Source organism: Sceloporus undulatus, chromosome 6, assembly GCF_019175285.1.
Source record: "Sceloporus undulatus isolate JIND9_A2432 ecotype Alabama chromosome 6, SceUnd_v1.1, whole genome shotgun sequence".
Classification (NCBI taxonomy): domain Eukaryota; kingdom Metazoa; phylum Chordata; class Lepidosauria; order Squamata; family Phrynosomatidae; genus Sceloporus; species Sceloporus undulatus.
Genome location: NC_056527.1, coordinates 108,852,783 through 108,869,253, shown reverse-complemented (window position 1 = coordinate 108,869,253; position 16,471 = coordinate 108,852,783). Strand labels below are relative to the sequence as shown.

The 16,471-nt window shown below is 42.5% G+C and overlaps 1 protein-coding gene across 1 annotated transcript in view; it reads left to right on the top strand.

Annotated features, from left to right (window-relative positions):
* The window catches only part of LOC121932712 (integrin alpha-X-like), a 41,038-nt gene extending 24,589 nt beyond the window's left edge, over positions 1-16,449 (top strand). The window contains exons 18-30 of the mRNA XM_042471627.1: positions 859-990; positions 4,286-4,359; positions 4,741-4,882; positions 5,596-5,706; positions 6,735-6,817; positions 6,904-6,993; positions 8,034-8,106; positions 8,602-8,709; positions 9,858-9,935; positions 10,097-10,219; positions 12,502-12,597; positions 13,120-13,230; positions 14,435-16,449. Coding sequence (XP_042327561.1) covers positions 859-990; positions 4,286-4,359; positions 4,741-4,882; positions 5,596-5,706; positions 6,735-6,817; positions 6,904-6,993; positions 8,034-8,106; positions 8,602-8,709; positions 9,858-9,935; positions 10,097-10,219; positions 12,502-12,597; positions 13,120-13,230; positions 14,435-14,536 — 1,323 coding nt within the window. The 3' untranslated portion in view covers positions 14,537-16,449. The remainder of the gene's footprint in view (positions 1-858; positions 991-4,285; positions 4,360-4,740; positions 4,883-5,595; positions 5,707-6,734; positions 6,818-6,903; positions 6,994-8,033; positions 8,107-8,601; positions 8,710-9,857; positions 9,936-10,096; positions 10,220-12,501; positions 12,598-13,119; positions 13,231-14,434) is intronic.
* The last annotated feature ends 22 nt before the right edge of the window (positions 16,450-16,471 follow it).

Below are 16,471 nucleotides of genomic sequence, written 5' to 3'. Positions count from 1 at the left end.
ACTGGGGCTCGGTACATACCTCCAAGATGCGCTGTGCCACTGCCGATTCTAGGGTTAGGGACCGCGCACCAACTAGACGGTCCCTAACTCTAGCACGGCACAGCGGCGGCCCACCTACATGAGCGCCGCCATCTTGGCGTAAGCAACACGCACGCATATACACGTTGTTGTGCATTGCTTATGTCATTGGCACACTCATGACATCCGCCTAGCGACCCAAAAAGAATCCAGTTTGTCCTGGTTCTTTTTGGGGTGGAAGGATGTCGGGTAGTTTGGTTGCTGCAGCATCCCTCCATGGAAAAACAGGGCACCGCCAGCATGGACATTCCTAGAGGTATGTACCGGGCCTGTGACAACAAACAATGTTGGGAGAAGTTCCCTTAGATTTGGAATGCTCTCCCTAGCCTAGACTTTTAGGACTACATCTCCCACTTACCATCTTAGCCAGTTTTGGGGACTATAGTCCAAAAAGGTCACCTCTTCAAGTTCTGTATGTTTCTTCCTATGTAATGCAGAGTAGTAGGGCTTTAAGATGTTTTGGACTTTGACAATTCACAGGAGTAACACAGGCACAGAACCCAGTCATAAGAGTAGACTTTTACATGTGTTTGCTATTGTAACTCTTAGGAATTAGAAATAATTGCTGACTTGCAGCTAATCACTCAGGTTCAATACAGCTAAGCCCCCCCCCCCAAAAAAAATCTCATAGCAAAAAAACATCCTGTTAGAGGAACAATGTTTAATTGATGCCCACAGAAGTATTGCTGTGAGGCCAATTATTGCCTCTTAACATTTTGGGAGACAATGTACTGATACAAGCAGACACTGTGATCCTTTTTTTCATTTCCCCCCCCCCAGGGCTGCCTGGATGACACCTTCTCTCCCTTTGCTTTGCAAGCTAACTTCTCTGCTGAAGGACAACCAGATGTCTCTGCCAGGAATCTCCGACCGATCCTTGACCCTGAAACTAACTTATCTGCTGTGGTTGAGGTGCTACTTTTTGGTTGCTTCCCATCTAGGGTTGCCATCCCGGGGGACCTCAAAACTGGGAAAAAATGTAGGACAAGGCTTAAAATGTAGGACATTTTTAAAAAATTTCCTGACCAGGAAATTAACCAAAAAAAAAGGTCCTACATTTTTAAACCTTCTCCAAGGCCTCGCTGGGCCTGGGAGACAGCCTCTCCCAAGCCCCAGCGAGGCCTTGGAGGACTCTAGGGCCCCGCTGGGGCCTGGGAGACGCTGTAGGCAAGAGGTGCACCATGTTAAGAACTGCATTAAGCAAACTTAGGCTGCTGCACACTGCTTTCACTCTCATCACTCCATCCTATGGAATCCTGGGATTTGTAGTTTGTTGTGGTGCCAGGGCTGGGCTTTGAAATCTCAAACATAAGAGAGGCAAAAGGCTTGGGCTGCATCTACACTGGAGAAATCATCTGGTTTGAGACCACTTTAACTGCCTCAGCTGAATGCTATGGAATTCTGGGAATGGTGGTCTGTTCCAGCACCACAGCAGAATGGCAGTTAAACCCCTGGAAAGCTATCTGACCAAGGTGACCAATGCCCTCACCCCAAAATGTAGGGCACCCAAGCAAAAAAATGTAGGACATGGCCAAAAATAAAAGCTAAAAACACCCATGTAATTATAAATCCATGCTTCTTAGCCATGATCCAAATGGAGGACATGTCCTGGAAAAGGAGGAGGATGCCTGGTCACCTTGTCTCTGGTCCAAAATACACTGTAGAAATAAAACAATGCTGGGCTGAAATGCCCAGAGTTCCTCACCAAAGCTGCATCCACACTGAGGAAATAATCCAGTTTGAGAGTGACTTAACTGTCCTGGGTTAGTGCTGGGGAATGCTGGGAATTGTAGTACACTGTGGCCCCAGAGCTATCTCTGACAGGAAGTCCCATAACCCTCCAAACGTAGTTGAACTGCAGTGCCCAGAATTCCTCCCCAGGTGCATCCACACTGAGGAAATGGTCCAGTTTGAGACTGCTCAGTGCTGGGGAATCCTGGGAATTGTAGTCTATTGTGGCACCAGAGCTCTCTGACAGAGAAGGCCAAATGCCTCAGACACCAGAATTCCAGAGCATTGAGCTTTGGCAGTTAAAGGGGTCTCAAAGTGCAGAGAGGGGGGAGAGAGAAAAGCCTGGGAGTGTGAATGAGCTTGGCTGTGGGGCTGCTCCGAGAGGAGGAGGAGGAGGAGGAGGCGGAGGGAGGGAGGGAGCCAAGGGAAGTGCCAGGACCATCCGGAGCAGCCTCCTCTCTTCCACCGCTCTGCCCTCAGGCAACGCCTCCGCTGTGGACTATTCAGCCTCCTTTTGTCAAAAGAGCTCTGGTGCTACAAGAAACTACACTTCCCAGAATCCTATAGCACTGAGCCATGGATGTTTAAGGGGGGAGTCAAACTATTTCTGCAGCCTTTGCTACCCCAAAGCCCTTCCTATTTACAAGCAAGGCAAAAGCTCTTCCTTTACCAAACCATTGAAAACCAACCCAAGCGGAGGAGGGCTGATTGCTTCTTTCCCATTGGTCAGCTTCGGGAGAAATTTGCATATTACAATTAAAGGTGTTTAGGGCCTCAAAAACGATCCTGTGATAAAGAATGACAAGAATACTGACGCGGTTTACATTTAAAAGATGAGGCAATTAAACTCCCAGACAACATGAACGATTGATGGCCTTTTTTTCTTTTCTCACTGTAACCTGGAAAGTAAGGCTTCCTGAGGGTTCACTTGGTATATAATAGCTCTGAGTGGCAGATGTTTTAAAGAGCTGCTCTCTAGGATACGCCAGTGCGCCAGGTGGGGAGAGTGGCGCACAGCCGCGTGCAGGACGACGGGGAGGAGGCAGGGGAAGCCCGAACCGGGGGCTAGGGGCCAAACCGTACCTGGTCACGGGGGCCACCGGGTTATGGCATCCCTATTCTCATCATGTCCATAACCTGGGACACTTGCTAAAGTTACTTTTGGGATCACAAGTCCCAGAATATACCAGCCAGCATGGTTAGTGGTATGGCTAATGACTTCTGCTCCTCACTGCAGAGAAGCTTTCTGTAGTTGATGTGTTCTGAGAGCTGTGGTTTGAAAATGGTAACTCTTCTGAACTCTCAACAAACGTTTCCTCTATCAAGGAGAAGGGATGATTCTGAGTGCTTGGAGTTTCACAACAGTTTCATTTTGAATCCTGTCCAGTCTTCAAAGAGCTCTTGGTGATTGTACATATGGATTGTTTGATTTCTGCTTTCTCAGCAGCCCTGCAAGGCAGGATAGGATGAGACTAAATGGCCCCAAATATACTGGTTCAAGACTACTGTGATTTGAACTCAGGTTTTCTTATTCTGTGTCCAACATTCTTTGAACTATCCTGTTACTTTTTCAGACTACAGGTCTCAGGGCCCACCAGTTAGCATGAACAGAAGTTACGCTAGCTGTGGGATTCTGGGAGCTGTAAATATCAAGTCTAGTATATACACTTTTCAGCACCTGGGTCAAATTGCAGGCAGTTTGGTTTGAAAATCTGTGAAGGGTTGTTTTAATGCAGCTAAAAGGTTTTTTAGAAGTATAGATAATCAGGGACTGAAAACCTAGGAGATTATTGCATGTCTATTTTTGCCCAATTTGGGCACAGGCTGGGCATGGGCTTGAATGGGTGAAAATGGTCTTATTGCACACTTTTTTGTCCAACTCAGCCTCATTGCATACCCAATCCAGACTCCTGACATACTTTTTGAAGGATAGGAAAGTATTGTAGGTTCAAAAAGTAAGCCAGGAGTCCGGATCGGGTATGAGTTGGGCAAAAAGGCATGTAATAAGATCCCTTTTCACCCGTTCAAGCCTGTGTCCAGCCCGTGCCCGGATCAGGTGAAAATATATAACCTTGGTGCGAAGACACCTGATAGGCAGCAATCTGTTGTTTCTGAACAGATCCAGGTCTTGTCAGTCACTGCCTGACAGGGTAATTGACTGGAAATCCTGTGACTGCTACTTTGAGGTCCCTAGAGAAGAAGTGTGATAGAAGTGATAAATCTGAATGCAGCTTGGAAATATAAACTGAATAATAACTCAGTTGCCTTGGGAAAGAAGAAGAAAAAGCCATCCTTACAGAAAACTAGAATGCTTGTGGGAACTTTAACTTGGATTAAATAAACAACACAATGGTACAGATTTGTGTCTGTCTATCCTCCTCACTCATCTGTGCTTTTGCATCCTTTCCGCTATACACTCCTGATGTATACTCTTTTAGTCCTTGTTCACCTTTTTCTTCTTCTTTTATAACACAAGGTTCCCTTCAAGCAAGACTGTGGCCCAGATGATATTTGTGTGTCAGATCTTCGGGTCTCCTTCAACTTTTCAGGGTAAGCTGCTTCTTCTGCACTTTAGATGAAAGGTTCCCAGGTGATCATCTCCCCCAGGCAGCGTACAAGAGGGGGTATCCCAAATGTCCATCTTACAGAACTTGGAAAAGTTCCTTTTTTGAATTGACCATCCTGAGGATTCTGGGAACTGTAGTACAAAAAGCAACTTTCAAAGCACTGCTGTTTCATATACTTATGTATATGAACTCACTGTCCCTGATAACTAATCATTAGGCCAAATACTTTGCAATCATTTCTTCACAATCCCTTCACCATAGGCAGTCATTATTGCCAGTTTTCCGCAAGGATTTGCCTGAGGTCCTGAAGGGTGAAGTAAGACAGGGTTCCTGATAGTTTGACCATATATCTATCTCTTTACAGGTCCAAAGGTCTTAAACTGAGTCCAAATTTCATATTGAACTTAACGGTAAAACTAGAAAATGTGGGCGAGACAGCATATGAACCAGGCCTTTCCTTTTACTATTCTCCTATTTTATCCTTTCGGGGGGCTTCAGTTCTTCAGGTGAGTTGAAGGAACAAATGAGGTGAGGTTAGATTTGGGAGAAGAAAACTAGAAAGAGACTGGGTGGTGGGAGATATTGGGAATTTAGAAAGAGAACTGAAATTTTGTGGATTAAGATTTGGATGTTATTAGTAACTCTTGTGGTTGATGTGTGCCTTCAAGTTGTTTCTGAATTATGGCGTCCCTCAGGCAAACCTATCACATGGTTCTCTGATGGCTGAATATTTGACTTGCCACAGTCATCCGGTGGGTTTTTGTAGCCAAGTGGGGATTTGAACTTTGGTCTCCAGAGTTGTAGCCCAGTACTCAAACCACTACATTATGCTGGTTCCTAAGTGGAATAACACCTGGTCCCCCAAGGAAAAAAAACAAATTTTAAAAAATCACTTGATGAAATTGTTTATGAATTCATTTGTTAACTTCTATGGAATTCTGAGATTTGTAGTTTTGTGAACTATTTAGCCTTCTCTGTCAGAGCACTCTGGTGCCACAACAAACTACAAATCCCAAGATTCCATAGGATGGACCATGACAGTTAAAGGGTGTCAAACTGCATTAATTCTGCAGTATGGCAGCAGCCAGGGACTTTCCCCGTTTTAATCCATCTGCCTGTTGATTTTGTCAGGTCACATCTTCTGTGTAAACAGATAAAAGTTTTTTCCCTTCTTTCTGATTCACATGTGATTTTTACTTCTCTCTGCCTCTCTTTCAAGTCTAACTGGCGTCTGTCCCCAGCTTGCAAAATGCACGGATCTCAAAGGAATGCATCGACTCATCACAGCTCCTGCAGTTTCAGGCCCCCTGCCCTCAAGAGAGGCACTCAAGTAAGAAATGGAAGTAAGGGGCTGGGAAAATGAACATGAGATTGAAATCAAAGTGTTTGGTCAAAATGAAAAAAGGAAGAAAAAGCATGAAGAGTGGAGTTGCCATTGCAGAATAAATTGCTATTGCATGCATGGCTGCACGCTTCTTCCAATTTCTACACAGTAGAAGGTCAAACACAGAATTGTCATCCTTTTGTTCTCCAGGGAGCGAAACCTTCTAGTTCACATGTCTGTGAAAACAATCATGATCTTTTAAGAATGTGTATGGTGAAATCCCACAACCCCATGGAAATCTTAGTAGAATGCCCCGTTTTTCAATACTATGTTTTCATGCCCTCCAACATTTCATCAATTAAAAACCGATCAAGCAAAATCAGAATGTGGTTAAGACAACAAAGGTTATTAATGAGGAAGAACACACAAGCTAAGAGAGCCTGCAACAGCTTGCTTTTGCTTGAACCTTCTGGGAACGGCAAGATTCTACCTCCTCTCCTACCTCTGAATCAATTGAGTGCAAACTAATGTGAAGCCGAAGGCTTTCATGGCCAGCATCCATAGTTTCTTGTAGGTTTTTCAGGCTATGTGACCATGTTCTAGAAGAGTTTCTTCCTGACGTTTCTCCAGCATCTGTGGCTGGCATCTGTGGTTCTCTGAAGATGCCAACCACAGATGCTGGTGAAACGTCAGGAAGAAACTCTTCTAGAACATGGCCACATAGCCCGAAAAACCCACAAAAAACTATGTGCAAACTACTTTTTCACTCTGTACTCAGTTTAAAGTAACTGAAGTAAACTCATGTCACAGGGGAGAAGTGGGAAGAAGGGAGAAGCTGATAATTTAAAAGCAGCTGAAAAAAATGGGATAACAGAGGGTTAATCAGGACTGTCCCTGTCAAATATAATTGGAGAGTATATGTTTTAGTTTAGAGTGTAGAAAGTATGGGAGTGTAAATGACAAGCAGCAAGTGAGTATGGCTGGAGAAGTCCCTGTAAAGAGACTTAATAATTGACTTAATTTATTCCTTTAAGGCATTTCTCCAGTTTTCCTTCCGCTCTTCTAAAGGTGAATCTTGGCATGACAAGTTTGTCTCCATCACCATCCAAGCACACAGGTAGGGAAGCCACTATGTGTCTGTCGTCTGTTTCTGCAGTTTCCAATATGGTATCCCTCACTCTGCTTTTGTCTTTCGTCTTCCAGTCAGAATGAGAATGACACGCAGACCCTGAGTGACAATAAGGCCACAGGCTACCTTCCTGTGCTACACCCAGTTGACGTCATTGTGAAGGGGTAATTCTACCCTCCCCACACTCCTCTCTCCCCTTTCTCTCTTCTTCCTGCACCTCTGAATATTCCTTATTTAAGAAAACACTATGAAATTCATGGGATGTCATACGTCAACAGGCAACTTGAAGGCATATACACAAACACTCTTCTGGAGATTATCACACTAGCGAGATCCCGCAGAAAAATGTGAGTTAAATGCAATATAATGCGAAGGAAACAAGGGAATGCCCAAAGTTTATCACATGACATCGCAGTTAACGGGAAATAACGCAAAGTTAATCCACAGTGAAAGCGGAGGAAACCAGCAGTTTTTTACTTTTGGAACAAACCGAATTTAAAAAGCTCCTGGTTTCCTCCACTTGAACTGCAGATTAACTTCGTGTTATTTCCTTTTAGCAACAATAACTGTGATAAACTTTTCGAATTTGCAAGTTCTTTTTAAATTCGAATTTAACTTAAATTGCATGTAACTCCCATTTTCTCACAGGATCTTCCTAGTGTGATAAAGCTCACTGAAAGTCCTAGAAGTTGACTTCCGTTCTGCATCACTTTCTGTTGGGAAAGAAAGGCCTTCCTGAGCCTAAAATGACTCAGAGAGAGAGAGAGAGAGTCAAAAGCTGTGGAATGATCTGTCAGAAGAGATTTGCCAGCTGAATACACTGTCCAAATTTAAAACAGCATTGAAAAGCAGTGTCTTCCGGCAGCCTTATTGAGATGATTTTCAAATTGTGAATTTAGATGATTTAAATGTGGATTGTTTTAAAATTTGTATGTCTTTTTGATCCTTTTATACTATTGCATGTTTTAATTGTTGAGTTTTAATTGACGTTGTTCATTCTTGATTTGTTATTGTTCCCTGCCTTGATCTGTGGAGAGAGGCAATAAGAAAATAACAACAACAACAATAATAATGGTCTTGGCAGTATTGGGGGCATTCTTTTCTATAGGGGTGTAGAACAGGATGGGTCTCTCTAAGCTCTCCTAAGGAGGCCAGTGTGCCCCCCAACCACTGAACTCCATTTATCCCCTCCCTTCTCTACTAGGCTTGAGTCCACTACGTACCTCAACTTCTCTACAGAAAATCCAGAGAAGAAAATACTTACTCATGCCTATGAGGTAATATATTGGCCCCCATCCACCCTCCTCAGTGCATCCATGATCTGTCTATCATTCCAGCCAGTGATCCCCTCTCATGTTCCCTCACTGGGAATAAATTTCTCTCCAACTGTCAGTGGTACTCTTGTTTTGGGTTCCCATCACTAGACAAATGATGTTGGCAAGGGCCCTTTAATTTTCTCTTGACTCATCCATCCCCCAACCTGGTGTTCTCTAGATCTGTTGGACTAAAACTTCCAGAATCCTCTAGCCAGCTGTCTGTGGGAATTTTAGTCCAACACATCTGGAGAGCACCAGACTGGGACTTGCTGATCTGTACAGTAAGAAAATGGTGTTGATTCAAGCATTCCCAAACATATTTGAAACTACCGTATACATGTAAAATAAAAGATACACATAGCTGATTTTCTTACTGCATTAATATGGCAGTTTCCCCTATCCCTTTTTGTATATAATCCATCATTCTCCATTCCTGTTTTTCTTTTCATTTTGCAGGTTACAAATATGGGTTCAAATTCCACCCCAGTCAATGTGACTTTTGAACTCCCCTTAAAAAGTGAATTGGGGTTCTTCTGGAATGTGACCCCAACCCACAGTGATGTGGTGAGTAGCAGATCTTGTAAGGAGGGGTGCTATAAGGTCTGGTTGTGTGTGTAAATGAGGCAGAATAGAATTGTAGTGTTGGAAAGGTCTCCAAGGACCCTCTAGTCCAGTGGTAGCCACGTTTGGCTCTGAGGCGGCTTGTGGCCCATCAGGGATGCTATTATGTCCCATGTCACCTCCAGAATCCCAAGACTGACCTTTTTCTGGCCAAAAAAGAGGGTGAATTGCTTCTTCTGGAAACCACTGGGTGGAACAGTTTGCTTTTTAAATAGATTGCAAGGCCTCCTTGTACTATTTAACATCAAAGTAATACTTATTTTTGAGAAATGGACCTCCAGCCAATGTGAGGGTTTGTGTTTCCCCCCAGTAACCTATGAAGACCTCAGAGTGTCATGGGTCATGGAATTGGGCCCCAGACCTACCATGGTTGCTCACTCCTGATCTAGTCTAGCTCCCTATCAGTGTAGGAATCCAACACTTACAATCTCTTGAAAGGTGGCCATATAATCTTTGTTTTTTTAAAAAAACTTACAATGAAGGAGAATCTTCATCTTCCGAGAGTCAAACAATTACTTAATCAAGATCTCTTTCCTGGTAATTAGAATCTATTGCTTTGTGTCTTGCTCTCTGGAGCAGCAGAAAACATGATCACCCCACCTTCCTGGTGACAGTCTTTCTGATATTTAAAGACTACTATCATGTCACCTTTCTCAGTCTTCTTTCCACCCAGCTCCTCCAGCCATTCCTCATAGGGTTTAGCTTCCAGACCTTTCATCATCTTGATTGCTCTCCTCTGCACATATTTCAGCTTGTCACTGTCCTTTAATTGTGGTGCCTCAATCAAAGCACAAAATAAAAGGATGTATCAGCAAACTGGGATATGGGGACTCAAGTAATTCTTCATCAAAGAGCCCATCCAAAAAAACAGCACAGTGAAGAATATACATGCTCAGTAGGCACAGTGGGCTTAGTAGCACAGAGTGCTAATGGACTATTTGGAGAGGTAAAATGGGAGTAGGGGGTAGAACTGGAATATCCTGGAAGACAGGTATGGCTAGCTAGCTAACTGTAAAGGTGAACAGGAGCACTCACTGCTGCAACATTTTCTTGCAAGTCTCTGTTGTTGAAAATATTATGTTTTCTTTTAGACGAACCAGTTCCCCTGCATACCATTATTAACCCTCAGGATGGGCATCAAGGCTAAGAATTTCAAAGAATCAACCAGGGTAAGAAGCTCTGGATAGAAAATAAAGCTACCTGTCTGGATTTTTATTGTGGGGGGGGGACTTTCTGTTTCTGTTTATAGAAGGATCCCTTTCACCCAAGGCTGAGAAACAGCTGACTGTGATCTGTTGCTTGACACCAAGGTCCTTTTGTTTTTTGACAGAGAGGGTGCCTGGGAGCAGCTATATGCACCAAGTTTCAGTGCCTGATTTCCAGTCTCTCTGAGAAACAGCAGGTCAAGTTTAATTTTTCTGGGGAATTTTATCGACAAGATAATACTAGCAAGGTAAGTAGCACCTCCTTCAGGTAGGAAGGAGAATGACAGCCTAAGAAAGATTATATTGGAAAAAAGAGAATACAGTACTGTACAGTCTGCCCTCCTTATCCATGGATTCTTTATCCACAGATTCAAGCATCCACGACTTGAAAATATTACACACACACACACACACACACACACACACAGCAAACCTTGATTTTGCCATTTTGTACAAGGGACACCATTTCACTTTTCCACTATATTTAATGAGATTTGAAAATCCACGGATTTTGTTATCCATGGAGGGTCTTGAAACCCAACCTCAGTGCATACTAAGGGCCCACTGTACTTTGTCCCCTCATCGAGGCAGATTGAAAAAAGGACTAATGAGATGTTTTATGATTGCATAGGACTTCCAGAGTATGACAATATATAAAAATACCCATGTCTGAACCATAAAATGTGTGTGTGTGTGTTAACTGCTCTCAAGACAGTCTGGACTTATGGTGACCCTATGGTTGAGACCCTATTTTCCACTGTTCTGCTTAGGTCCTGCAAATTCATGCCTGTGGCCATTTTGATTGATCCCATCCATCTGGCATTCTGCTGCCCTCTTCCTCCTCTAGTATTATTGTTTTTTTTCTAGTGAGTCATGGCTTCTCATGATGTGACCAAAGTACCACAGCCTCAGATTCATCCTCTTAGCTTCCAGGGAGAGTTTGATCTGTTCTAGGACCCATTTGTTAGTCTTTTTGGCCATCCATGGTATCCTCAGCACTCTTCTCCAGTACCATATTTAGAAGGAGTTTATTTTCTTTCCATTGTCTTTCTTCACTTTCCAGCTCTCACATCCATACATGGTGATGGGGAGTATAATGGCCTGGATGATTCTAACTTTAGTGCTCAGTTGTATATTTTTTTCATTTAGGATCTTGTCTAATTCTTTGATGACTAGCTTTTCCATTCCTAGCCTTCTTCTTACTTCTTGACTGCAGTCTCTGTTCTGTTCAGTGTTTGACTCAAGGTATGGGAACTTTTTAACTATTTTGCTTTTTTCCTTATCCAGGTTGAATTCATGTGTATCCTGTGTGGTCATTATTTTTGTTTTCTTTAGACAGCAGTAAGCCTCCTCTTGCACTTTCTTCCTTGACCTTCCTTAGTAATTGTTCCAAGTCTTTGTTTTCCACTAGTAGTATGGTGTCATCCGTATAGCTTAGATTGTTGATGTTCCTTCCTCCTATCTTCATAAAGGCATAAAGCCATATCATTAAACAGAAAAAGCAGAATCATCCAGACCATTGTATGTCTAATTTCTATGTATGATTTTGAAAGTGATATAGTAAAGAAAGCTGACAGGAAGAAAATTAATGCATATGAAATGTGATGCTGGAAAAGAGCACTAGGGATAGCATGGGCTGCTAAAAAGACAAATGAATGAGTCCCAGAGTAAACCATGCCTTAGAGTAAATCAAGCCAAATGAATGAGTCTTAGAGTAAATCAAGCCTGATCTCACTAAAAGTAAAAATGACCTGAGGCTGTCATACTTTCAAAGTATTATTAAATAATGAAGCTCATTGGAAAAGACAATAATGCTCAGCAAAAAGTGGATGTCAGTAGGAAAAGAGGAAGACTCCATTACAGATGGATCAACTCAGTCAAGGAAGTCACAGCTCTAAGTTTGCAAGACCTGAACAGGGGTGTTAATAATAGAATCTCTTGGAGATCTCTCATTCATAGCGTCATGAAGTCAACTTGACAGCAAATAACAACCACAAAAGTGCTTTTGGTATTACTAGAAAGAAAGCATTTCACAATACGTAAACTTCTAAAGCCAGAAAACACATACAGTATTCACATTTGTTGTAAATACTGGAAGATCTCTTTTATGACTCCCCCCATAGAATTAGTGCAATCTCTTAAAACACAATTGATGTTACTTCCAATTCAAAACTCCATTTGTTTTGAACTCTCAGATTAGAGAACAAGCAGAAATCCAGAAGGAAAACAGGGTTGTTTTTTCTTTTGCAGGAAGACCTAGCGTTGATGGTATCACCATCAATAGTGATACTGAAGGAAGCATTCTTTCTATGAAAGGAGGTCATTCATTGTTTCATAGTTCAGTGTTAGCAAGTCAGTTTTTCTTTGCTGATTTAATGCCAGCCCATTAGCTCTAATGCAGATGTTTCAGATTCATCCTTGTGGTGATACAAGTAATTTAATTTTTGAGGTTTGCCAAACAGTGGAATAAGGAGAGGAGAGAAGTGGAGGACAAAACATTATTTGTTTAATCTGCATTACATCTCCACAGCTGGATTCCCAGAGTTTTCATCTTCGCAGTGAGGCATCTGTGGTCGTCGATGAGACCAGGTTTTTCCAGAATCACCCAGAATTCCATTTTAGCCAGGTAACTTGAGACAACTGGGTTTTTGAACACACACCAAGGGAACTGTGCTGAGCTCATCACACAGAGGCTGCAACTGGTTACTGAGCACAGAAATGGGTTACTTGGAATGTGTGAGATAATACTTAGGAGAGGGGTGGGGACCTGTATCCCTCCTTATATTTTTGGGCTATAGTTCCCATTTCTCCTGACCATCTGCTATGCTGGTTGGAGGTTGTAAGAAATGGACTCCAGAAACTTCTGGTGGACCAAAGGTTCAGCACCCTATATTACAATGCCTCAGAGGATGTCAAAAATGCCCCTTTCTCACCACAATCAGCCTTCTAAAATGTGCTGTCAACATTTCCCCCCACCCCATTTTTCTTCCTCACTTAGAAATTAAACAGTGCAGTAGGGTGCTACTTTTCTTGATTTGTTTTGGAGATATGTGAACAACTGAACATGCCAGTGGGGTTACCTTGCAGAGTAAATCTGGCTGAGAATATTGAAGGGCAAACACTTAAGTCCTGTTCCTCTCATTTACAGATCATTACTGAAGTGGAGCTGATTTCACCTTTCAACCGTGTTCCCATCATCATTGGCAGTACCATTGGTGGTATCCTGCTCTTAGCCATTCTGGTGGCTGTCTTGTATAAGGTACACATCTGTTGATATATTGTAAGGAATAACCTGACACTTTTGCCATCTGTCAGAACAAGTGACAAAGCAGATATGACACACATGTGATCTGTGATCAGGTCTCTCACTACTACCCCATTTGAAATAAAGCCAAAAATATAAAGATGACCAGGGCAGGAGAATGACGATTGGGTTACTTGTAGGAAGAATGAATTAACTCAGGGATGAGAAATGTATTGCTTTCAAAATGTAGTTGGACAGCAGCTCCCAGCTTTCCTCACCATTGACTATGTTGGCTGGGGCTAATAGGAATTACAGTCCAAGAATAGCTGGAAGCCCATGAGTCGTTCCTTCTGTTTAAATAATTTTCCCAGTCAAAATCAGTAATGAGGCCCAAGGGGAAGTTTGGGAGAATGAGTACAGTTCTAGAATCTGTTTCAAAACAGGGACAATGAGATTTGGCTGGAATGCCAGAGAAATCGATTAATCTTTCATGGTGTGGCACTTAAAGGAACTGATAATAAGGATTTCATGTTTTACTATTGATTATGTCAGGTTAACATAGAGGCCATAGAATGGGAGAACCTACATCAAGCAGAACCTACATCTTTCTTTTGCTAGAGTGGGCTTCTAAATACCATACTAGCAGTTTAAATGGTAATGCTTCTTTGTAAGATTGAGTGAATTTCAAATACAGAGCTAAAGAGCTACACATCATCTAACTGGAGATCTTTTGCTGAAACCTCAGGTGTTTTATATGTCGAACATAGGCAGTGAGAAGAGAGCACCACTGGGTTCAATGGAACTTAGTATTGCAGACGCACTGATCTTAAGACATTGGATATTATGCTATGTACTGTACTTTGTCTTGGTCTCCCCTTGCCCCATGTATGTATACACATCTTGATTAACTTCTGTACTGCAAAATTTACTACTGCATTACTGGTTAAAATCTTTGTACAACTTGATGCTGCTATTGGCCTTACTTGTGAAATACAGTGAGACATAGCCTGGTTGTTATTTCTCCAACAGAGAACCTAATAGCAGCATTGGGAGGTGAAGAGAAGTGAGTTTCAGTGTTGCTGCTTAGAGCAGTTTGGATCTCTTCTGAAGGAACGTTCAGCTGTTTTTAATTGAGAGATCCCATCACATTTATTGCAGTAACAGAATCACTGATTCCTTGGTTGGTCATAGTGCCTATTTCTCTCCCCCTCTTTTCCAGTTTGGATTCTTTAAACGGAAACGCATACCCCAGGTGGATGAAACAGCATTGACTCCAGTTGCCCCAAGTGAAGAAGCTCCTCCACCATCAAGTAGTTCTTAAGGGAGTGTGGATTGACCTTGAATTTGGCAGCAGCCTGAGAGCCAGGACTTCTGAATTTTCTGGAAGAGGAATGCAGAGGCAGGCCTTCTAGATGGGATGTGGGAGTGGGTTAAGAGAGAGAGGCTGGGAGCTAGGAAAACCCTATACATTTAATAATCAAATATGTTTTTGGATTGGAAAGCCAGTCTTGACTTTTGTCCAACCATCAAATGAGATGTAATTTACACAGGCAGGAAAAAATGTAGTATAATCATGCACTCACACCCCCTTTGAATGGAAGTATTGGGAGTGTTTCCACATGTCAAAAATGTCCTGCCCATGGGACACTAGAATGGCAGGGAGAGGTATTTAGCTTGGTTCCTTTTCCATTTTCTTTTCTTTTCCATTTACTGCAGCAAACCTCTGTAGACAGCAAATGGAGTTCACATGATTATCTGCACTCCCTTCGCTGACAAACACACGTACACCATACACTGTAGAAAACTAGTATCACAGAGAAGAATTCTAGCCTTGTTCTGTGTAACCTTCCAGTTTCCTATATGAAAGGAGTATACATTCTGGAGCAACTTTTGTGTGCGCTGCATTTGCACTCTGAAGTGGTGCAGGCCAGATATGTCATATCAGCAAGAAACCCTGGGTTTCTTATTCGTCTGCCCTATTTATATGCAAAGCAGAATTTGGAAAAGTTACTTTTTTGAACTGTAACTCCCAGAATCCTCCAACATGGTAAGTAGTCATGCTGGAGGATCCTGGGAACTAGTTAAAAAAATATACCCTGCTGGTATCTCTACTTCTAATTGTTTCACCATGTAGGTTGCCATGGCAGGATCCTCATGTTAAGCACCAAAGGTCTCTTCTGCCCAAATTTGGAGCCAGCTGTGCTGATATAAGCAACAGAATGATTTCTTTATTCAAGCAAAAGCCCATAGAATTCTATATTACATCCTACATCCACTGTGCAAGGTTCTCCATCAGTGTTGGAGGCAGGATGTCAGGCGTCCTAATGGCCTTTTAGCTGATTGATAAGCGAGATGTGTGGATGGCGATTGGAAGACATTGATTTCTGGCTGGTGCAGCAGCTGTTCTAACTGATGAGGGTTGAATGGGGAAGAGAACAAGAGATAATGGAGTTTCTGGAAGCATTTTAATCTCTGTGTACTTAGATGTTCTAGTGGAGCTCTTTTGAAACAGGAAGTTGAGCCAGTGCATGTTCAGCAACATGTTTCCATGAAATCAACGGGATGTGATTCAGTTTTCTGTTGACATCTTGCTGTAATTTGTAGTACCTACTCTAAAAGGCTGAATTTCAGGCTGCGTAGTTCATATAATTTCAAGGAAACTCACTTTTCCTTCCTGCTTGCCAAATGATTATATTAAGAAATGAGTTTAATGGGAGATGGAGGGGTGAGTTGGATTTCAGTTTCCAAAAGGGTAGCTGTGTTAGTCTGTGGGTGACTCACTCTGTCTCTGCCAAACCTATTTAGACATGCTGTTGTGAGGATAAGAGGTGGGTGGATCACACAGGCTGCATTAAGCTCTTGGAAGGTAGGTCAGGATAAAAATAATTACAAATCAATGGCTTTTTCAGCAGAGATTTTCCACTGCTTTTAAAATCCTTCCCAGGGGAAGGAGACTTTCTTTTCTTAAAAGTGTTTGGGAGTCCACTTGAAAAGTATAGTTTAATTGCCCCGTTGGTCTAGATCAATGCTAACAGGACTTGAATCCCACTAGATACACCCAGAAGGCTTAGACAAGCAAAGTATCCAGTGTGCTGCAGGTCTAAGGGAGCGTCCTTTGGTGTCTGGTTGTACAGGTGCATGGCAGCATAAGCAGGGGTTTTATATGCCCATAAACAACATTTCTAAAAGACTGGAAGGAAGGAAGCCATTGTTATAGCGCACAATTTTGAACCCCTGATCTTCCATTGTCTTATCT